Source organism: Dermochelys coriacea, chromosome 10 (genome assembly GCF_009764565.3).
Source record: "Dermochelys coriacea isolate rDerCor1 chromosome 10, rDerCor1.pri.v4, whole genome shotgun sequence".
In the NCBI taxonomy this organism is placed as follows: domain Eukaryota; kingdom Metazoa; phylum Chordata; order Testudines; family Dermochelyidae; genus Dermochelys; species Dermochelys coriacea.
The window spans coordinates 69,839,307-69,863,632 of record NC_050077.1 but is presented as its reverse complement, the minus strand read 5'-3'; the positions used below and the strand labels follow the sequence as shown (position 1 = coordinate 69,863,632).

General features: G+C 41.5%; 1 protein-coding gene across 3 annotated transcripts in view; it reads left to right on the top strand.

Annotated features, from left to right (window-relative positions):
* The first annotated feature begins 5,784 nt into the window (after positions 1–5,784).
* The window catches only part of ARNT2 (aryl hydrocarbon receptor nuclear translocator 2), a 137,247-nt gene continuing 118,705 nt past the window's right edge, over positions 5,785–24,326 (top strand). For 2 of the 3 annotated variants that reach the window (XM_038420184.2, XM_043493641.1), the window contains exon 1: positions 5,785–6,568. In XM_038420184.2, coding sequence (XP_038276112.1) covers positions 6,538–6,568 — 31 coding nt within the window. In that variant the 5' untranslated portion in view covers positions 5,785–6,537. Of the gene's footprint in view, positions 6,569–17,146; positions 17,171–24,326 lie in introns of those variants that run through there. The other variant, XM_043493643.1, reaches the window with a different exon arrangement.

The following is a 24,326-nucleotide window of genomic DNA, read 5'->3' as shown; positions in this document are numbered from 1 at the left end:
GTAGGCTTCCTTTACATGTTGGATAGCTATTGCTTTCCCATCATATTCTTTTCTGGAAAAGTCAAGAATTGATTTGTTCTACACAATAAAACTCATACTATGGGAAGAATAAAAGCAAAGACTGGCCAAGATTTTCAAAAGTGATGGTTTTGGATGCCTCATTTTCTGAGTGCCCAATTTGAGACACCACCCAGTGAAAACCAGGCTGCTCTAAGGCATCTCAAGGTGGGGGCCCAAAATCACTACTCACTTCTGAAATTCTTGGACAAAAGTCATCCCATTGTACCTGGATATTGCACATACCATATGCACAACAGAATGAATTAAAGCCTGAGTTTTGGTGTTTATTCTGAACTTCTTTGCTTTTGTGGGTTTATATGTTCACAACAGGGTCTGAATATAACCCGCTTTATCTCACTATAACATGAAATACATTTTTAAAAATTATGAGAATACTTGCCAACTTCTAAAAACTAAATTTGCATTTGAGTCCTTGTGACTGTTTGTTTCAGTTTTTGGCAAAAAGTTTGAATCCATTTTTTTAAGCATTTGCTACTGAACCTCCATTTCCTTTGTTCATTTTCCTTCTGTTCTGACTGTGTTTCTATGTTTAAGATTAAACCAAGAAATATTTGAACAATTGCCATACAACCATGGAGACAATGGGTCTAATTAAAAATAAAAATCCAGGTCACATCTCAGTCTCTGACCATACAGCCGACTTTAAAACTGAAAACAGGGAGGAAAATTAACAATCTGAAAAGGATTCATACCCTTCAGCTGCATACAAGTTTCTTACTCTGATTACTATCAATAGGAACAAATATAATATATACCAATCTTCTTGAATGATGAACCATGATACTAGAAAGTTATAAATTTGAACATTACTGAGGAAATCACAGATGTCTTTTGGATATTAGGGCATGCATGAGTTGTACTCTGTAAGATGAGGATGTCCCATTCTTATCAGAAAGCTACAATCTTGCTGGAACCCCTGAACTGATTATTTTAATGTGATTTTGCTTATTAAGAGTGATGCACACATTTTGGTAATTATATATATAACTTCTGTTATCCTGTAGCCTATGTCAAACATTTCTATTACAAAGGAAAAAAGTTATGGCACCTTTTTAAACTTCAAAAACAACAAAGGAAATTGCAATACATCAATGTGCAGAATAATAATTAAATGCATAAGATCAAGAAAAATAAGAAATAAGGCTGTCTAATGTTCCTGGATCCACTTATTTATGCTTGAGAATGTGGGTAGTGTGTAAGACTGTTCTGGCAGAGTAGTATGTAATTCATGTGAATGTTCTATTTAGACTATAGAATGGCAGATTCAGCTTCTGAATTCCTAAAGCTTTTGTGGGTTTAAATGTGATTCTTAATGTTACTTTTAAGACAGATTTTTGTATTTAATATAGTTCCATTCAAGGCACCGTCTCCTCCATCTTAATCCACAAAATAATATAGTTAAGCAATGCTATTGTCTTTACAGTAGCTCTTTACAAGGTATGTTGCTCCTTTTAAACTCTATGTATTGAATATTTAAAACAAACCATCTTATATCTCACTATTAAATCCTGTAAATTATTGAAACAGAAAGCTTGAACCTGGGGTTAAAGAAACCTTTAGATATGTGTTAAAGAAATGAAGCCAAAACCAACTCCTGCTTCTTTACTTTACAGTAAACTAAAACTAAATATAGATTCTCCCTCCCCCCACACAGGAAAAAAGGCTATTGGAGATGTATCTTTATGAGGTAATACCTCCAGTTAGGGCAACTTTTAAAACCATCACCCTCTTTTTGCAGAAGGATTGTGAAGTGTATATTTTAGTGAGACAATTAAAAACTTCCTTCTAATTTAAAAACAAAACAATACCACCTTCCCCATCTCTACCTTTCACTCTCATACAGGCCACTGAGAATCTTTCTCTCTGTTTTACATAGGCCAGCCAGCATCTCTTGCACAAGTTAGATAGCAGCTCTTTCCCCACAGCCACAAACGCTTCCTCTGCACACCTCCCCTCACTTTCCGCTTCCATACCTCTCATTTTCTCAATCTGCATGATGGCATTTCAGACAGCAGAACTATAACCACACAGGTATCAAAGACACACTTTCAAGAATCAGGAAATCATGTGGCTCAGATAACATACTGAATAATACATAAAGTTATTCTAACCTTTTAAAGTTATTTAATTACCTGGGCTATGTCTTGACTAACAAAAATAGTGTGTTTTTACCATGGGATTAATAACATGCAAAAGCTATCCTGTTATAAAAACACAGTGGAAACAAGGCACTCTAGTTGTACTAGGTAAACTAGGTGCGGTCAACCATGGTCATGGGGGGTGTTTAGTGCTGACCGAGCTTAGCTGCCTCAAAATAAAAATTACATCTGCCTTCTCTCCACTTGAGAAGTTTAAATCCTATGCGGGGGGGGGGGGAACCAACCCCCATTGTGTCAGTGAAGATAACCCCCTTCATCCTCGAATTTGGACACTTTCTTGAGAAATAGTAACCAATTCACAAAAAAATGGGGTTGCTCTAAACCTATGATTTGCTCCTAGATCTAATATTATCACTTGCAGGGGTCAGCAACATTAGCTTCCTGGAGGCAGGTGCAAACACCCCCCTCCCAAATTGAAAAATGCTTAAGACATTATAGCAGGGGTGGGCAAACTATGGCCCAGGGTCTGCAGCCGGCCTTCCAGCTGTTTTAATCTGGCCTTCGAGCTCCTGCTGGGGAGCAGGGTTTGGGGCTTGCCCAGCTCCGGCACTCCAGCCAGGGAGTGGGATCAGGGGCTTGCCCCACTCTGCGTGGCTTATGGAAGCAGCAGCATGTTCCCACTCCTGCTCCTATGTGTAGGGGCAGCCAGGGAGCTTTGCACACTGCCCCCACCCTAAGCGCCTTTGGACAGGGAAGCATGCAGAGCTGCCTGGCTGCGCCTCCATGTAGGAGCTGGAGGGAGGACATGCCGCTGCTTCTGGGAGCTGCTTGAGGTAAGCGCTGCCCAGAGCCTGCACCTCTGACCCCCTCCCATGCCCCAACCCCCTGCCCCAGCCCTGATCCCCCTCCCACCCTCTGAACTCCTCAATCCCAGCCCAAAGTACCCTCCTGCACCTCAACCCCTTATCCCCAGCCTCACCCCACAGCCTGCACCCCAGCTGGAGCCCTCACCCCCCCTGCACCCCAACACCCTTCCCCAGCCTGGAGCCCCCTCCCACACCTTGTACTCCTCATTTCTGGCCCCATCCCCAAGCCCACACCCCAACCCCCAATTTTGTGAGCATTCATGGCCCGCCATACAATTTCCAAACCCAAATGTGGCCTGCAGGCCAAAAGGTTTGCCCACCCCTGCATTATAGCAACTCCTAGCACCCCTGTATAAGCGTCTAGAACTGCCAAATCTACAAGAATAAGACAGACTGCTACAGCTCTCTGTATAGAATTATTACACTATTGTGCTCCGTCCCTGCTTTGAAATGTGCAAAGCTAATACAGACTCTTCCCTAATATGTTGAAGAACCATAAATGAGAGGTGGAAATTGAAAGGTGCTCTGTGGATTGCAAACTCAAAGAAGAGTAACTGCGCAAGCAGTGGGAGAGAAAGGAAAGACTAAGGCACTGTACATAAGAACAGCCATACTGATTCAGACCAATAGTCGATCTAGTCCCTTCTGACAGTGATCAATGCCAAGTGCTTCAGAGGGAATAAAAAGGCAAACATGGAGTGATCCATCTCCTGTTGTCCACTCCTAGCTTCTGGAAGTCAGAGCCCAGGGCGACCCAGAGCATGGGGTTTGCATCCCTGACCATCTTGGCTAATAGCCATTGAGGGACCTATCCTCCATAAACTTTTCTAATTCTTTTTTTAAAGCCATTATAATTTTGGCCTTCATATCATCCCCTGGCAACGAGTTCCACAAGTGAACTATATGAAGAAGTACTGCCTTTAGTTTGTTTTAAACCTGCTGCCTAATAATTTCATTGGATGACCCTTGGTGCTTGTGTTATGTGAAGGAGTCAATAACACTTCTTATTTATTTTCTCCATACCATACATGATTTTATAGGCCTCTATCATATGCCCTCTTATTCGTCTCTTTTCCAAGCTGAAAATATCTCTGATCATTTTTGGTGCCTTCACTGTACCTTTTCCAATTCTAATGCATCCTTTTTGAGATGGGGCAACCAGAACTGTACGTAGTATTCAAGGTGGGGGTAGGGTTGTCAATTCTGGGTGGAGGTATTCCTGGAGGTTTCATCACATGACATAATATTTAATTAAAAAATAATCTTTAATTACTGGAGACTCTAGGACAATCCTGGAGGGTTGGCAACCCTGGGGGAGGGGAGGAGGGTGGATGGGTACCATGGCATTATGTAACAGATTATGATATTTTCTGTGTGATTCTCTTTTCTAATGAAAAGAACAGGATTACTTGTGGCACCTTAGAGACTAACAAATTTATTAGAGCATAAGCTTCTGTGGGCTACAGCCCACTTCATCGGATGCATAGAATGGAACATATAGTAAGAAGATATATATCTATACATACAGAGAAGGTGGAAGTTGCCATACAAACTGTGAGAGGCTAATTAATTAAGATGAGCTATTATCAGCAGGAGAAAAAAAATTTTGTAGTGATAATCAAGATGGCCCATTTAGACAGTTGACAAGAAGGTGTGAAGAGGATACTTAACATAGGGAAATAGATTCAATATGTGTAATGACCCAGCCACTCCCAGTCTCTATTCAAACCCAAGTTAATGGTATCTAGTTTGCATATTAATTCAAGCTCAGCAGTTTCTCCTTGGAGTCTGTTTTTGAAGCTTTTCTGTTGCAAAATTGCCACCCTTAAATCTTTTACTGAGTGGCCAGAGAGGTTGAAGTGTTCTCCTACCAGTTTTTGAATGTTATGATTCCTGATGTCAGATTTGTGTCCATTTATTCTTTTGCGTAGAGACTGTCCAGTTTGGCCAATGTACATGGCAGAGGGGCATTGCTGGCACATGATGGCATATATCACATTGGTAGATGTGCAGGTGAACGAGCCTCTGATAGTGTGGCTGATGTGATTAGGCCCTATGATGGTATCCCCTGAATAAATATGTGGACACAGTTGGCAATGGGGTTTGTTGCAAGGATAGGTTCCTGGGTTAGTGATTCTGTTGCATCCGATGAAGTGAGCTGTAGCTCACGAAAGCTTATGCTCAAATAAATTTGTTAGTCTCTAAGGTGCCACAAGTACTCCTTTTCTTGTTGTGTGGTGTGTGGTTGCTGGTGAGTATTTGCTTCAGGTTGGGGGGCTGTCTAAGTGAGGACTGGTCTGTCTCCCAAGATCTGTGAAAGTGAAGGATAATTTTTCAGGATAGGTTGTAAATCTTTGATGATGCACTGGAGAGATTTTAGCTGGGGGCTGTATGGGATGGCCAGTGGCGTTCTGTTATTTTCTTTGTTGGGCCTGTCCTGTAGCAAGTGACTGGGTACTCTTCTGGCTCTGTCAATCTGCTTTTTCACTTCAGCAGGTGGGTACCATAGTTTTAAGAACATTTGATAGAGATCTTGGAGGTGTTTGTCTCTGTCTGAGGGGTTGGAGCAAATGCGGTTATATCGTAGCGCTTGGCTGTAAACAATGGATCGTGTGGTGTGTCCTGGATGGATGCTGGAGGCATGGAGGTAAGTATAGCGGTCAGTAGGTTTCCGGTATAGGGTGGTGTTTGTGACCATTGCTTACTAGCACAGTAGAGTCCAGGAAATGGACCGCTTGTGTGGCTTGGTCTAGACTAAGGTTGATGGTGGGATGGAAATTGTTGAACTCATGGTGGAATTCTAATGGTTCTGCACAGTGTTAGCTTTTTCTCCGACTGCCGCTGCGCATTGCCCGGATGTTTTCGGAGCTCTAGCCACAGGCACCATGATTGATTTTTCTGTTCCAGGGAGGGAGCACCAGGGCGAAGACAAATCATCCGAGCAGGGAGAGAAGGAAAGACGGACTCAGGCTGCGCAGCCACCTGCTGCTTTGTCAGGGAGGGGCCCCGGGGAAGCATCCCCAAGCCGGCCAGCTGACTCCCGCCCGGGCCCGAGGCTAGCGGCCCCAGCGCGGTGTCCCTTTACCCCTGGGCCACCCCTGTGGGGCCGGGCGTCCCCGAGCGGCGCTGCCCCTGAGCGAGACAGGCTCGGGGGGCCAGGCAGCGGGCAGCGGCTTCCCCGTCCCAACGCACATGTGCGGGGCGGCCGGCACATGCTCGCTACAGCCGCCCGGGGCGTTGGAGCATGAGCAGAAGCGGAGCGGGAGCATCAGACATCTTGCGAGGTCCGCTGTGCGCAGGGAGCCGGAGCGCCAAGGCAACAAGGAGCCGCCCCCTCCAGGGCGCTGCGCGTCCGGCCCTTTGTGTGGCTGGCAGCCCCGGGGCTCGCTCCTCCTCCCCCGCCGGCCCGGGCTGCGTGGAGCATCGCCCCCCCCCCCAGCTGCGCCGCCCCCCCCCCTTTTGCATTTATCTTAATTCGCCTCCCAGACAAGATGGCAACGCCGGCGGCTGTAAATCCTCCCGGTGAGTAGCGGCGGCCGCCCCCCGCCCGGCAGGACATCGGCGCCGCGGGTGCAGCCTGGCCGGGCCCTGGGCTGGGAGAGGGAGTCGCGGGAAGGAGGAGCAGCCTGGCCGCTGTCACCGCGCCCTAGCGCTGCCGATGCGCGGTGCCCCCCCCCGTGCCGTAACGGGGCTAGGTGGGCGGGTTGCTCGCCTGGAGGGCAGCGGCCGCGCAGGGGTAGGGAAGGGAGCGGCGCGTTGTCATGCGGGGAGGAGTAACCGCTGAGCAGCCATCGGCCGGGGCGAATCCCCGGTCCCGAGGTTCAGCATCTCTCCCACGCCCCCTTCTCGCCTGGGATCCAACAGCTCAGGGCCAGTTTTCTGTGTGATCCCCTGTGGGCATCTTCTTGGAGCCAGTTCACCGCTGGGTGTATCTCCATTCACTTGCTTGGAATAAGGCCAGGGATACATTTGGCCGTAATGACAGGTTTCAGAGGAGCAGCCGTGTTAGTCTGTATTCGCAAAAAGAAAAGGAGGACTTGTGGCACCTTAGAGACGAACACATTTATTAGAGCATAAGCTTTCGTGAGCTACAGCTCGCTTCATCGGATAAGTTTCCAGACTTTTATATGCTTCCAAGGCCACTCCCGGGGATGGAGAGAGAGATCATTTATCTCTCTAGAATTGGAAAAAAGAGCTCACTGTTGGTGGATAACAATGGTGGAAAGTTCAGGGATGTAACAGAGCTTGTCTGTTTCAGGCACAGAGCCATTTTCACTCCTTTAATTTTGATCATAAAATAACATTGAGCTAAAGTGTTTCCTAGACCAGTGGTTCTCTCAACCTGTGGACCCCCAGGGGTCCCCAGACTATGTTTTAAGATTTTCAAAAGGGTCCTTGCCTGCATTCAAGATGTTTTAGGGCTTCACAAATAAAGGTTCCTATACAGCACTGTGTACCTCTAAAGAGAATCTTGTTAGTTTCCAGTAGCCCATCTACCTAGAGCTAACTCAGAATGCTGACATTGACTTTCTTGGTAAATAGTGACAAAATTCTACATAAACAATCAAATTGGGGGGGGAAAAGAGAGAATATGGGGTTATAAGCAGAAAATAGGTTTGAGTAATACAAAATGAGTGAATTTCATATGAGATGCAGTGTAAGAGCAATACTGTGTGTTGTTGAACATCCCTTCCTTAGCCATACTATAGATAAACATATCAGAATTTGTACTGTTTTGAGAGAGAGAGAGAGAGAGAGAGAGAGAGGGCAAGTTGGGACAGTGAATGTATAACTGAGCTGAAACTTTTGCTTGGAGTCAAAATATTGAAGACATTCTGGACAATGTATGTGAGGGTGGGGTTTTTTGTTTTTGTTTTTTTTTTCCCTGTGCAAGTGTAGCAATACATTTCTTAACCGTTTTTATCAATAGAAGGAACTCGGAAACATCTCCTGTGTTGGATTTTTGTGGGGCTCACTGTTAGGAGCATTACTGTAGATCAGGGATCAGCAACCTTTGGCACGCGGCTCTCCAGGGAAAGCTGCTGGCAGGCTGGGCCGGTTTGTTTACCAGCAGCAGCGTCCGCAGGTTTGGCCGATCGCAGCTCCCACTGGCCGTGGTTTGCCATCCCAGGCCAATGGGGGCTGCGGGAAGCGGTGCGGGCTGAGGGATGTGCTGGCTGCCCTTCCCGCAGCATTGTTTAAATGAATGCATCCTGTAGTAAAGCAATTTTGAGCAAATTGTCCGTGTGCATATTATAAAAGCATGCTTTGCTTAATTAAAAAAATCCTTAACTAAATCGTAATGGGGCAGTTGAAATTCTATTGGGCTCCAAGCAAATGAGTGGCAGGCTTACAAAAATATACAGTGTTGTGATTCTAGTTTTTGATAGTTTAATAATATATGGCCAATTCTTGCATCTTCAATGTGGTCTAGTTAAACCACTCTTTGGAAGCAGTAAGAGTTCTGCTTGATTAAGGATGGCAGAATTTGGTCCATATTCTTGGGACTGAATGCTACTCTTATTTGTGTGTGTATTCACACTGAATTCAGTGGAATTATATGAGCAATGAATTTGGCCCAGTGAGTGTTTGGTTTCATGTGTTAGTAGTGTAGACTGAGGCCCTTACCCCTTAAGATTAATTTTTAATTTCAGAATTCCAGTGAAAATAGTTAGTGAAGTCAATATTTGATGAAAGGTTATTAAGTGAATGTTATTTACCCAACCTACAATATCATATGTGTTAAAGGTGAAATTCACTTCACCCACACAGAGTCAGAGTAAATGAGCTTTAGCGTATGTGAACTGAAGTAGAATGAGCAGTTGAAATCCACGTTCCTCAATTTAGGGTCAAGGGTGCAAGATTGCATCCTGCCTCCTAGCCACTGTATCAGGCTACATAGTATAATAGGGACCACAGCTTCTCAGTGTTACTTGTGCCATTTGCCGGGGCTACTCCATATTTGGTCCCTCCCTCTTCAATACTCTCCATGCTGACCGATCTGTGACTATCACAAAGATTCCTGGGGCATGTAGATGTGGAGTCAGGTCTGAGAGGCTGCCCTATCTTAACATACATACCCTATGTAGCCACAACGTAGGCTGTAATAGGTGTGGAGATCCTTATGTTGTACTCTATGCTGTGACTGATGATTACCTATAGGAATTTTAAATATACTTTATTCATTTTGGGATGCATTCTGGATTTAATTTTTAGGAATGAGACTGGCAGGAGGCAAACATAATGAAGGTGTATGTTGCTTCCCAGGAAGGTTTACAGTTACCTATCAAACTTAATTTGCTGAAGCAGAGGCTGCCAGCCATCCTGAAGTGTGAAGAATTGTGTGGTGGTTTTGTGATGTGAACCAATATGCCCCACTGATGATGCTGAGATGACAGACCATCTTTTCACTCATGAGCTAAGCACAGACCTCCTGAGCTGAAAGGCACATTTGCCAGCCGCCCGTTGTAAACTACACCCCCAAATTCTTATGTGAAAGTTACTGTTGTGACTAGTAAGTCTTTTTAGAGGCACAAAGATAGAGAGCTGCAGCACCATGTTTGAGCTACCAAGGTTTCCATTGTAGCCTTAACATAATACAAGCCACAGAGAATAAACGTATTTAGATATACTGCCAAGCAGTGCAGACAAACTGAAATGAAAGCCATTGCAATTTTGGCACTGTGTTGTGGTAGCCTTAGTGGTAGGATTTTATGGCTGTATTTGTTTGGAGCCAGATCCTTGGGTGGTGTAAATTGGTGGTAGCTCCATTGACGTCAGTGATAGCTGTGCCAATATATACCAGTTGATGACCTGGCTCGTTGTGTTATGGAAGGACAATAGAGCCATTAATTTAAGAGCCTTTAATCGTTATAATTTCTAATTTGAATAGCTTTTTATTCTCATAACAGCTGATAATTTAGGCAGGACATTACACCACACATATTATATGGTAGCTGTAGATTGGTCAAATTCTAGGTTAGTGGAAGAAAATTACCATGATATGGGGAATGTAACATCAGAAAAGGAAACACTCGTTGTTTTGTAATAGTAGATATATCTGACTTTTAAATGTGATCTTAACCAGGAACCTACTTTGGGATCTAATAGTACAGAACCTTGTATCCATGCAGCGTGTGATCTTCTTCCACAGAAGTTATCTGGGAAAGGAATACAGCCTGCCACTATATTTGCTTTTATGTGGCCTTTTTTTTTTTGTAGTGGGGAACCCCCCCTTAAGGAAGGTGCTGGTGTCATGGTGTCTGGAGTGGCTCACAACTGTGAATGCCAATCTCACGTTAGACTGTCAGAAAATAGGACTGGTTTCAGAGTAGCAGCCGTGTTAGTCTGTATTCGCAAAAAGAAAAGGAGTACTTGTGGCACCTTAGAGACTAACAAATTTATTAGAGCATATGCTTTCGTGAGCTACAGCTCACTTCATCGGATGATTAAGTGAGCTGTAGCTCACAAAAGCTTATGCTCTAATAAATTGGTTAGTCTCTAAGGTGCCACAAGTACTCCTTTTCTTTTTTTGAGAAAATAGGACAGACATCCAAACTGGTAGTATATTTAATAATTAGATTTCACCAAGCCAGTAACAAATGTGCTCTCTTGGATCGCTATATTAGTCTTACCATGGAGTCACAAACAGTCCTCTTAGGTTTCTAGCCTACCTTGCCCCCTGACAAACTGGACTTTGTGATACTGGTTGCTATACCAAATATCACATTGCATTAGGTTACTCACAGCCCCAAAGCGTTAGTCACTTAGTCCAGCTCAATGGATACTCTCGATCTCACACCAAAGACAGCGTAGGCAGCCAATTTCTCTAATTAACTAACTAGTAGCTAAGAAAATGAGTTATGGAGAGGTTAAAGCAAGTAAAATACATGAACAGGTATTGTAAATCCCAAATAATAGCAGAGCTGTGGTAATCTGCTGGTTTTCCATAAGTCTTTCAGAGTTACCCAGAATAACTTTGGGAATCTCTCTCTTGCATCTGGAACGCTTCCCTGTGAGTGTCCAAACAACAGGATGCAGGATCGTTCCCTGACTCCATATTTGTAGTGTTTCCACACACAAAGCAAGCTGTCAGTGCTTTTACCAACCTGTGGGTTTCCTTGTTGACAGTGAGCGAGGAATGAATCTTAAATCTTTGACCTCCAATTATTACACCAATGGCCACTTGCTTGGAAGCTAGCCTCTTCTTTATTTGCATCCCCCAAGGCTTCATCTGCATTTAAGGGTTATTTAGTTACAAGGGTATACATCATGCAAATGCCTGCCATTAAGAGGAACAGATAAGTGAGAACAATACAACTAACATTCCATTAGTTTTCAAGAAGTTTACATGTCAAGTAAATTCTCATCTTAATACTAACATAAACATTTGATCTACGGTTAATTCAGTACGTGGATATACATAAGATAATGTGATAGCGTTCAACAGGTTATAGATAAGTGAAGACAATATGAGTCACATTTTCTTTGAACTAAATTAACACTCGAGTGAATTACTACGCTTAACATTTCTTTGCTCTTCACACACAGGCGAATTTGCCTATTGCTGTAACCTGAGCTGGCCTGTCAGTATCACAGCTGGAATTAGCAGCGGCCAAGAAACCTTGATTATAGTTCGAATGGGACTAACTGTCTAGGGACACAGGCTTCTGAAGGGATTCCCTAGGCTGTGTGGGTATGTCTACATGGCAATTAAAAACCTTCTGGCTGGACCATGCCAGCTGACTTGGGCTGGGGCTGTGGGGCTGCTTAATTTCAGTGTAGATGTCCAGGCTCAGGCTGGAGCTCAGACTCTAGGACCCTGTGAGGTGGGAGGGTCCCAGAGCTCGGGCTGCAGCCTGAACTGGAACAGTTACACTGCAATTTAGCAGCCCTGCACCTGAACCCCATGAGCCCAAGTCATCTGACACAGGCCAGCCATGGGTGTCTAATTGCAGTGTAGACATACCCTGTGAAGCTTGGGAGCTAGACCTGCTCATTCTGCTATCTGTATTTCTCTGTGTAACTATACACCCCACTGACAGAACAGTATGGGGGAAATTCCATTAGGGGATCCTCTGGTTTTTTTGTTTTGTTTTGTTTGTTTCCCCTCCTGCAGGTTTTATCATGGGAGAGGGAAAACTGGGCCTAGCTTATAGGTGTTTTGTTGGCTTGTCATGGTCTGGATGACTAACTGAAGTATCTAAAGCTGTGAAACAGGCTGCAGGTGTGTGGGAAGCTCTTCTGCATTGTCATGAAGAATGAAAGATAATTTATTTCCTCCTAAAATATGATTGACTTGTTAAACAAAGACAAGCTAAATGGGACCTAAGAACCAAAAATTGTGGCAGTGAAGCAGGCTTTTCATAAAATGGTGCTTGCTGTGACGTTTGAACTTAGTGCTGCAACTGTTGGGTCTTTTTTTAAATGTATATGTTTTTGGTATACTGGCTTGTCCACATTGTTACTTTCAAATAAAACTTTCCTAATTCACCAGAAGTTAAATTCCTGTTCTACTGATGTTTGCTGTCAGCCAAGATACTGTGAAAATGTAAATTATGTAACGCGATAAATGTTTGCTTTTTCTGGAGATGGAGTGAAGCCTTGATCACTCGGGAGATTTCAATTGCAGTTCCAGTCTAGCTCAGTTTGGTAGGGACTGAAAGTTGTAACCTGTTTGTCATCCTGTGTGAAATGTGTTGAGTAAGCCAATTCCTAGTGGCTTGAAATCAATACATTTTGAGGGTCTGAGCCGAAATGTCCATGGTACAAAGACACCACCAAGGCTAGCACCACAATATTACCACTTATAAATTTTCAAAACTTCATGAGTCAAGCACCCCGCCCCCCATCACGAGATTGACTTAAAATAATAAAATTAAAAATAAATACATAATAATGTAAGGGGTTTTTTTAATTTGCCTTCTGGTTTTTGATTCTTTAGGGTACACCTGAGTTGTATTTTGAATTTCTTTTCAACCATGAGGGCTAGAATCTTAAATAAGATTTATTTTTTTAAAAAGCTCAGTTTCTCATGTAATCACTTGTTTCCAGGAGCTGGGGCTCCAAGTAAAACATCAAATATCATGAGACTCATGATTAAAATTGTGAGAGTTGTCAGCACTAAGGGCTTGTCTAGACAGAAGTGCATGGCAGGCTGGGGCGTAAATCTACCTTGCACTAGCCTGCCATGAACTAAAAGTATGTCTACACAGCCATGTAAGCCTAGGATTAATGGGACTCAAGTCAGCTGACCCATGTTGGGGAACCTTGGGCTTGAGCATCTACATTGCATTTTAACCCAAGTTAAGAATTTTCTGACCCGTGCTCAAACCTAGGTCTCTGGGGTCCACACTGCACCGCACAGATCTGAGTCAAAGTAAATGCATCTCAAAGTGCCTGAAGCACCCCCCACCCTCATGTCGACACTCTAGCCCTAGGAATGTGGTGCACTGTGGGGAAAACTCTATTGACCACCTTGTTTCCTAACTGTGGCGGTGCTCTTGATGGGACTCAGATGCCATAAGGAGCACGTGAGTACATAAACCACATAATTAGCTCCTTTGGTGGCTGTCTCCTTAGAATGACTGTAGTTTGAGAAGGCTTTATACTGAACTATCATCTAATCTGAGAGTTGGGGGTCTCCACCTCTAGGCTGAGTCACAGTGGCAGGAAAATGTCCACGTGCACCTTTTCTGAGGCTAATTAGGACATCAGGGTGCAGGGCTGTCAAACTATTAAAACGAAACTTTGCAGTTCTTAATATTTTAAACAGGATGTTCAATTAAGGTGTTTTGGTTGGGTTTTTATTTATTTTTGTCTGTTTTGAAGTTTGACATAAAATGAAGGTATCAGAGGAAGCACGCACGCACGCCTAGCTGCTGCTGGCTGTGGAGCAGGGCAGTCCATCCTCAGGGCTTGGGGTGCAGTGTGTTTCAGCACCCCCCAGGGATCCCTTATCCCTGTCCCGGCTGTACCCTGGGAGGCAGGGATAAGGGATCCCCAGGAGGCGGCGGGGAAGTTCTGAGGCTAGCTCCCACTCATCACCCTGACAGTGCACACAGCCTGGGCATCTGTGCAAACGTAGCCCCTGGGAGGGGTTGGGAGGACAGTAGAGTGGGGACCAAGTGGCTGCACTGCAGGAAGGGGGAGCAGCCAGAATGCCGGGGATGATCCGTTCTACCCCCCCCCCACGCTGTGCTGTCCATATGGACTTTCAACACTAAAACTTTTTGTGTGCTTGGTGCTCAAAGTGGGGTAGCTCAAAGCACACTTGGGAGCTTTTAGTGCAGAGCAGCCTGGTCCACTTCAGTTAGTGCATGGCAGGCTAGTTCTGGGTAGACTGACATCCCAGAGCTGCACGCTCTTTGTCTAGACAAGCCCTCCCGCTCTGTTATTGGAATTCTCAGCAGAGAGGCCAAGGACTGAAACTGTGGTGAATAAAGTATTATGTCACCCACATAAGTGATTTTACCTGTTCTGTGTTGAAAATGAGGAAGACTGGACTTGTGATTAAAGCACTGGACTGGGTATCGGGAAATCTGGGTTCTGTTCCTGCCAATAGCTTATTGTGTGTGGCATTTGGCAACTTACCCTCTGATTCCTACTCTATAAAATGGAGATAAATAATATATCCTATCTCATTATTAGTCCTCCTAATTATCCATTAGATTTTGAGGTACTGCTATTGCCTATTCTGTAGATGTACAGAGGCTGTTGATTTTTTTTTTAAGCTGTCCATCTGGCATCTTTTATGAGGATTAATTTTGCCTTTAAAAATTGTTGATTTTTTTTTTTGCTTAACCTACTCCAGTGTATTAGGCTTCAGAAATCTTTGAGACTATAGAATACATTTGAACCTAAGCCCTGGAACCTCTCAACTTTATTGCTACAGTAATAACACCTTTGCTCTGACTGTAGTGTAGACTAGTCAGTAAACTCCAAAAGCAATTTAACAATATCCTTGGGAATAAACAGAGTGTTATAATGGTGGAGACTGTAATGGGCTTTAAACTATGTGGGATGCAAAGAAATTGTGTCCAAGATAATGTTAAAACAGAGATCCCTATAACTCAGCATGCATTAGCTAATATCAGGCTTAGTTAAACTGAAGATCTTTTTCTCCTGTGATATTCATAGCTTTCTTACTACTCAATTGGTCCTTAATTCAGTCATAGTACAATGTATTATTTCAGCGCCTCTTGATTCAATTCTGTGATGCAGTTTAATTTTAAAACTGTCTGCAAAGTAATAACTTGTATTAAAAGCATATATTTTTCTGATAACTCTAAATTAAAGTCAGCGATGAATTTCAGAATATAATTTTGATCTTGGATATGTTTGAATATGCAAATGAAAAATAGTATGGTTAGTTTCAAATGATGCTTCAAGCTTTAATGTTTCACTACACTTCTTAATAAAAAAGACAGTTGTGCTGTAGAGATGATAATGCTGATTTTTCATTTCAGTAAGAAAAATATTGTAAGGTTTGGGTAGACAAGGAAAAACAACAATAGTTCTAAAACAGTCACATGCAAAACAAGGTTATTGATGTAGCCAGTTGCTAGGAGGACAGATCTGGCATTATTTGTCATTATGAAGACAAATTCAACTCTTTTTTTACTTTAATGGTTTGTGAAGATAAGGTGTGTGTGGTACTGGGTAACTTTTTAGATTTAAATAATTACAAAGTGAAGAGCATAGTAAATACATTAATTCCACACTAACTTATGAAAATTACCATGCTAATAAAATCAATGCTAGTAAGGTGAGAAATGATGATCTTGTATTTAAGTCACTGGACTGGAACTTAGGTGATCTGGGTTTAGTTCCTGGCTTTGTGGAAGATTTCCTGTCTGATCCTGGGCAAGTCAGTTAATCTTTCTGTGCCTCTGTAAAATGACTCCCTTTTTCTCCCTCTTTGTCTATCTTTTTAAATTTTTACTTAGATTGTATTCTCTGTGGTGCAGGTCCTATCTCTCACTATATGTTCTATTCTCCTTGTCCTCAGTGCAGTGTTGCTTATGCAGTTTGGAATTGTTTTCTTTTTCCTAATAATAAATGTAAGTGCAACAAATTACACTGGAAAAGCTAGCAGAATAGCAACCCATAACAAATGGAATGTCTGCTTCTAAATATCAACAGGGACTTGTAAGGCCAGATCCTCAGTGGAAATTGGGGTAAATTATATCAGCAGAGGATCCGCCTATTAGAGTATCATTATGAAGAAGGTTCCTAGCTGTGTGGATTGCTGAAGGCAGCCAGTATCCAGATTATACACTGAAAGATAATCTCCAGGTATCTACGAGCTCCTTTTTGAATCCAGGAGAAACCAGTGTTTCTTTGAGAAAGAAAGTGCATACAAAGGAAAATCCTTTGCATTGTAAGTAGGTCTAGATCTACTGAATCTACTAGATGCTGAAACGTTTTCATATTCTGGAGATCTAGGAAGGTCTCCTTTTATTAACCTATTTCTGCAATCCCATTTTCCTTCTCTTTCGTCTGCTTTTTCCCTTTCTTTTCTGTTCCCCTGTTCTTTTTGTTCGAATCACTCTTTCTTGTCTCACTTTCCTCCTCACTGCTCAATATCCTTTCCATCTGGTACAGCCACTCTATTAGAGTTAACTCTGGCACTGGGCTCAGCAGCGTTCTTGCTTCTCAATTACTGTTGTTTAAACAAATGCTAGTCTTGTATTGTTGCTTCTCTCAAGTGCTAAGACAGCATTTAAGAAAGTCCCATCGTTATTCAGTAGGTAGAGCCAGCAGCCTTCCCTAAGGGAAGGTGAGGCTTTCTTGTTCTAACCATTAACCACATTGCCTTCCATGGAAAGCAATGTTTAAGTGCAGAGTATTATTTTTATTAGTTGGCTCAAGATTGTGAATGTCTATTAAGTTAGATGTGCACTCCAAGAACACATACATTTTGCTATTTTGCTCAAGGACAGGTCACAATTTTGCACTTTAAATTACAGATTTGTGCTGCCAGTTTTTTCCTCAGCTAAGCTTCAAACACATCTGACAAATAAAATCATATGCAGAAGTGTCATCTTTCTCTAATAAAGCCAGAGGAGAGTTGAAGTGTTTAATTGTTGACTCTACTTGCATACATATTATAAGGCTTTTAAGGTAAGTTGCTCATACATAACACCTGGAACAGATAGTAATTAACAACTGGATCATCATTCATATGTTAATTACCCTATAATTTGTCTGTTTTTCTTTGCTACTGATACAAATGCTTGTTTAAATGTTCCTTTACACGTTACAAGTAATATTTGCTTATGGGCAGACTCAAAATGTATCTGTAGAGTTTGACTTTCAGTTACATGCAAATAGTTTATGGGAAGAGACATGCCAACAAATGACTGATGCTGCAAAGGCCTAAAATACTGCACTGTTGTATTATGGAGGATAAAAAACCAAAATCCCTTTCTACTGGATATATACAATAAATGAAAAATCTATTGATGAAAAATGGCCTCCAATTTTGATCCCAGAAATAACTAGGAACACAATTTTGGGGCACAAATAATTACATGTGCATTTTATACCACCTAGTTATATTACGGTCTAGGTAGATGGGTAGCTGTCTGAGTGCAGTAAAATGCACTTGCATTGCTCTGTACTTGTAAAGTTGCACCCACAGTTGTGTCTGGATGCAAAATCAGAGGCTGAGGTTTGGCCATATTTAAAAATCAGGGTCAAATTGTTTCAGGATGCAGGGAGAAGTAAAATAACTTACGATCGGATCATATGACTATTGGGATTGGGGCCTCCAGATATTATGGCAATATAAAATAAGAAGAAATAATAATAACTGGGTGAAACATCCATTGACTGTGTGATCCAGTACAACACTTCCCATCCCGAAGAGGGGCAGTGTAATAAAGTCGTGGCACACAGGAAGGCTGGTTAGAGACTGGTATTTTGTTTTCTATCCCCAATCACCTGACATGAGTCTGGGTTACAAAAGCTCATACCATTGTCACAGGGCAGAGGTCAATATAGTCCACTGACTAGCTGCTGCATGTAACAGTAGCCATTAGAAAGTGGTTACAGTCATAAAAGTAGCTATAAAAATGGCATTTAGCTACCGCTTGTAACTGTCCTCTTTGTGTCCTCTGAGTCACATTTGTTTACTGACAAAAACAAGTTTTACTTCTCTCAGCACTGCAGAGCCGATACAGCTGTGGAAATAAGAGCTGGATTTTATTTTGTTTCATGCATGCTACAGGATCTTTGTTATTGGTGGTAATGTGAGAACACTGCTTAATTGTCAGAAAGCAGGTTGACCTTAAAGTGCTGTCAGCTAGAAAAATCTTGTTTTGAAATGGAAAATGTCTAAGTTCCTAAACACTAAGCAGTAACACATGTAACCGTAAAAACAGAAGTCAGTGGATGCTGACCCCTATGACTGGCCAGGAAAATAAATTTCAGCCTGATGAGTGCTGCTGAGAGTCGGTAAACCTGGACACCAAGACGTTGTTTTACAAAGTTCACTTTTGAGAGCCCTTTTGTGAGGGTGCTTGAAATTTTTTGACCGACTGTGTGGCCTTGAAAATGTTCCATGAGTTACATGGCAACTATTGAGGTGGACAATAGGAAACTAGATTCCATACCCCAAACTTACACTGACTTTCATGGGACTTTTGGGTGCTGTGAGAATGTGCACCAAATTAGCACTGTTCAGCTAATTTGCCCAATTGTTTGAATACTCTAATGCTTTGTAATAAAGAGATGTGTGTTGGGCAATGTACAGTAATAGCTAATATAGAATTACAGTTTCTCTGTACAGGGGACACCTGTTCAACACTTTTGGAGGAGCTATTAAAAGCATTAAGTGTTACAGTAACAGTAACAGAACTTGTATTCTAAGTTAGTACAGAGTGTCAGGAGGTGTGTAACACATTAGCCAAGTGTACTGTGTCCTGCTCTAGTGGCTAGTTGACATAGAGTATAATAGCCTATTACTGCTACCAGCTGTTGAGTCTTTCTCCTTTATCTTAAATAGTAGAGGCACATGCTTTTAATGGTGGGTCCTGGGTACAAATGTCACTGACTAAACATGGGCAAAGTTAAAGGTGCTAGGTAGGAGCAAATCAGAGCTGCTTTTTTCACCCTCAGTGCCTTTTCTCTCTCTCCCTTCCCCCCCCCCCCCAAACTGCTCATGTGGTGGTGATGGTAATAGCAAGAGAGAGAGAGATTAATATAAAATGTATCGATATGAGAACTCTGAGTGATGTATCAGTTTGCTTTAATAATGAGAATCAATTAACTTCCTCTGTCTTTGTTTTATCATTTCAGCTGCCATTTATAACATTAAGCTGAAAAACAAATAAATACAGGATTTCATTTTACAGTCATGTAACTTGCAGTGCTGCACCTTGACATTAAAATCCCGGTCATGCAAATGTACATGAGATGAACTCAGCTGAATTTTGAGTTTTCATTCCTTGAGCGTGCCTTTGTTGTTTCAGAACCCATTAGGATCAAGAAATATAGTTCCCTCCTTTAAGTCTTCTGCAACTGGTGCATGAAAAATGGAAATGGTTTTGAAATTGATGCAGTTTTGTGATGGTAGAGAAAACGTACTGTAATTCTGAAAAAATCAAAGAATGTTATTGGATCTGAGTTTCCCAGACATTAAGGAGTTTGCATGCCCTACAGAGAGTTAGGACCCCATTCCACCAAGACTGAGAAGGATAAATCCTCCCCGAGAAGAGTCCTGGGGGAATGTATGTATGTATGTATGCATGTGCATAATTATAGTTTGCATTTGAACTTGATCATAACGAGTATTAATAGTTTGAGGGGAGAAGGACGGGAGAGAGCTCTCCTGTTGACTTAAATAATCCATCTCCAATGAGCGTTGGCAGCTATGGCAGGAGAAGCTTTCCCACTGACATAGCGCTGTCCACGCCAGTGTTTAAGTCGGTATAACTTACATCATGCGGCGGGATTGGCTTATTCACAAATGTCACTGACATAAGTGACATAAGTTATACCAACATAAATGGTAGTGTAGATGTGGAGAAGTTTCAAAGCTGAACTTTACTTTTAAAGGAGAGATGTCAGAGAGTCTGGACCTGGAACAAGCAGTGTATCCATTTTTTTTTTTCCAAAGTGATGGAACAAAATTACTGATATAAAAATGATTTATAGTTTCAACCATATTCATCAATAAGGTGAAGAAGCCTGTTCCACAGCATGCTAATATTTAGAGTGATTAGAATCTTTCCTGTGTGGAAACCAGTGTTGCTTTTCACATGTGAATTCATCTGAATCCTTCCCAGACCATGAAATGTTGCTCAGGGCACAAACAAAACTCAGCCATCCATGTCTGTTCTGAACTAGTCTTTGCTAGCCTTCTATGTACGTTATTAAGTTCTACAAGTTTTCCTTCTCTAAGTACTTACAAGTTACCCAATAGCTCAATTGCAGGATTGATATTTGAATCACAACCGTGAAAGCATGACACCAATTTTATCTTTCATTGGTTATCAGTTTTTTGCTGGAGCTTAGGAAGAAAAGATGTAGGTGTAAAACTAAAAGCTGCTACTCTGGAAGCAACACGTATCCTTCATTCCGGGGAGGTTAGTTGTTACATTTAGCATATTCACATTCCTCACTCAGTATGCTAGATATGTTTCAGAGTAGCAGCCGTGTTAGTCTGTATTCGCAAAAAGAAAAGGAGTACTTGTGGCACCTTAGAGACTAACAAATTTATTAGAGCATAAGCTTTCGTGAGCTACAGCTCACTTCATCGGATGCATTTGGTGGTGCATTTCCACCAAATGCATCCGATGAAGTGAGCTGTAGCTCACGAAAGCTTATGCTCTAATAAATTTGTTAGTCTCTAAGGTGCCACAAGTACTCCTTTTTTTTATGCTAGATATGTTAGTGATAAGGCAAAACACATATCCTTTAACAAAATATACACCTAGGCAAGGGAACACCACCATTGATCTTTCACTACTAAACTGCTAGAGCTTCCATGTCTTTTCTAGTTTTAATATGTGTTTTGCAACTCGCTCTCTGCCTACTCATTCCATCAGCTGCTCACTGCTTTTGAAAGCATTCCAACCTGTTATTGGGTTGTTACAATTGGATTTTAAAGTGAAGGTGAAATATTGATCACACTCACGCAACATTACCAAGTGGTTCAATAATACTTAAAATACACGCACACTTAAAAAGCCGAAAAATGGCACACACGTCTTTCAAGCGTTTGTTCATCTTTATTGTAGAAAGCACGGGATGGCTTGCTAGAGGAAGAAAACCACTCTGTTTGGTGTGGTTGTGTGGTATATAAACTGTAGAAGACTGCTCCTTGAAATAGACTATTTCGTCTGTCTTTACAAATAAATAAAATGAATGCTGAAAAGAGTCCTATGTCAAGCAGTCTTTCTTCTTGATGTTGGCACTTAATATTCTTCCCATAGCTCTTTCTTATAAAATATAGCTGACAGCTACAGGTCCTGTGGTATGGAGAATTCTGCAATTAGCTAGAACTTGATTGCCAAATCTGACATTTGGTGTGATTTCATGTTTCCTTCGTGTTTACATATGAAAAAGGCTGTCTTGCTGCTCTTCCATATACAAATGTGAAAAATTCAGTTTTGTCAAGGCTTGTATATAAACATCTAGCTTGTTTGTAGAGAATTTTATTCAATAACATTCTTCACTTCCATGTTCAAAGCATCTATAGGCTGTCTGTGTACTTCTGGAACAAGTGGCTTCTAGTGAATGTGACATAATGTTTAATCTGAATGTTTCTTGTTCCATGTTGCCTTAATTTTCCATTATTTTGGATCTTCAATTGTTTAAAAAGTCAGGGAAAGAATATCTGCTTAGTGGTTCCAATGGTAAATTGCTAGTGAAACCCTGTGATTGTAATTCTGGAAAATGCAGTAATAGTGGTCTCTAACGGTAACAACCTCCTTCTGAAAACATAGGAAAGCTTACTTTTAATTTAATTTATTTTAATTTAGATCAGAGTAAATGTTCAGAAACAGTTCTTTGTGATGAAGTTAAGCAGGACTTGAGATTCTCAACATTTGTAGCAAATTTTTGGTAAAACGAATATTACCCCGGAGATTCTCCTATAACAAGACTGGCTGAGTTGTGTATTTACTTATAAAGCTCTCCATCATATCTTATTCTGAGGGTGTTCTCTTTGGAGCACCAGTTGGAATGAAAGATTTTTACAATATAATAAAAAAAAAACCCACCCCTGCAATTACCTTCGGAACTTCCAAAAACTGATGGGTTTTTATTTGTTCCTCTTTACTCATAAACATAAAGGGTGTAATACTCAGACAGCAAGGGGGAGAGACTAGCATTCTTAACAGCATAATAAATGTCACTTGTGCAGCAAAGGGCAGAAAAATCATAATCTTCCTTTGGCCAAATCTTTTCAACTGCAGAAAACTTCGACCTTTTTGCGATAATTTTGAACGACTGACAAAGACTCTGAAAAGAGTCAATACATGAGATGTTAGGGCACTTAATTTTGTAGAATGAAGTGTTTTGGAATCTCCAGTTAGATGTCTGACTGAAAGAATCCACTGCTAAATGCCAGCAACTGCAGTTTTGGGGCAATAATGAAATACCTTTTTTAGGTGACTTGTCCAAGCATCAGTCATATCTGAACCCATGATTTCCTGGTTCCCAGCCCTTTCCTGCAGCCTGTAGACTAGACTTTACCTAGACTTGGTAGAATTCAATGTTTATATAAATTCAATGAAAAAAGAAAAGGAGTACTTGTGGCACCTTAGAGACTAACAAATTTATTAGAGCATAAGCTTTCGTGAGCTACAGCTCACTTCATCGGATGCATTTGGTGGAAAAAACAGAGGGGAGATTGATATACACACACAGAGAACATGAAACAATGGGTTTATCATACACACTGTAAGGAGAGTGATCACTTAAGATAAGCCATCACCAGCATGGGGGGGGGGGGAGGAGGAAAACCTTTCATGGTGACAAGCAAGGTAGGCTATTTCCAGCAGTTAACAAGAATATCAGAGGAACAGTGGGGGGTGGGGTGGGAGGGAGAAATAACATGGGGAAATAGTTTTACTTTGTGTAATGACTCATCCATTCCCAGTCTCTATTCAAGTCTAAGTTAATTGTATCCCAGTCTCTGAATTGGAATTAATTTGCAAACTGGATACTGTGTGTATGATAAACCCATTGTTTCATGTTCTCTGTGTGCGTATATCAATCTCCCCTCTGTTTTTTCCACCAAATGCATCTGATGAAGTGAGCTGTAGCTCTCGAAAGCTTATGCTCTAATAAATTTGTTAGTCTCTAAGGTGCCACAAGTACTCCTCTTCTTTTTGCGAATACAGACTAACACGGCTGCTACTCTGAAACCTGTCATAAATTCAATGGATAGTGTTAATGTTTATTTTAAAGCATTTTTTCAGTGCTGGATTCTTTTCTGCTTCCTGCTTCATTAATAGAAAAAAATGCCCTCTAAATGCTAATCAGAGGGTCTTTATTTACTGATGGTGATGTAGGGGGCAAAAGGGCACAACTTAATGTCTTGAACCCAATCTGAGTTTGCAGAACTGGAGTTTAAAGCACAGGGAAGGGCGTGGGAAATCTTTGTAGACTAAGGAACCTCAAACTGGAAATCTGGGGGAGAGACTCAATAAGGAACCCTCATATTGTCATTTTTACTGAGTGACTTTTCTGGCAACTGCACTTTAATTTTCTCTTCAGTTTGACTTATGCTGATGAATAGGGATTTGGAAACACACAAAAGGTCAGTTCAGTATCATAACATAAAATAAATATCCCTTACTTGCTGACCAAGCAGGATTGCAGACACTAGTGCAGTCAGTAAAATATTGTTTAATGATACGTAACTTTTGAATGCAATAGACACTGGTTTACTAAGCATGCCCAGTGATACCCTAAATATACTGATGATTAAGTATTTGATAAACCCAGCGTAATATTTTGAATGAAACTGAAAAGTTGTACATCCCTACTGCAACACCATTTTTTATTATGCAGATACAATGAATAAGTTACAAAATCATTTGAAAGATGCAAGTAAGTTATTTGCAATGAATAAATGAAGTGGTAAAATTATTAATTTTTTGCTTGATCAGTTGCAAGTTGATTATGATTTCATCAAAGCTATATGTTCAGTTGTTTGATGAAATTTTGAAAATGGTTTAGCTTTATGGATTACCAATATTTCTCTGAGTATTTGACATTCAGTATTCACTTTTTGTACTTTGTTATATTTGATGAAGTAAGTCAC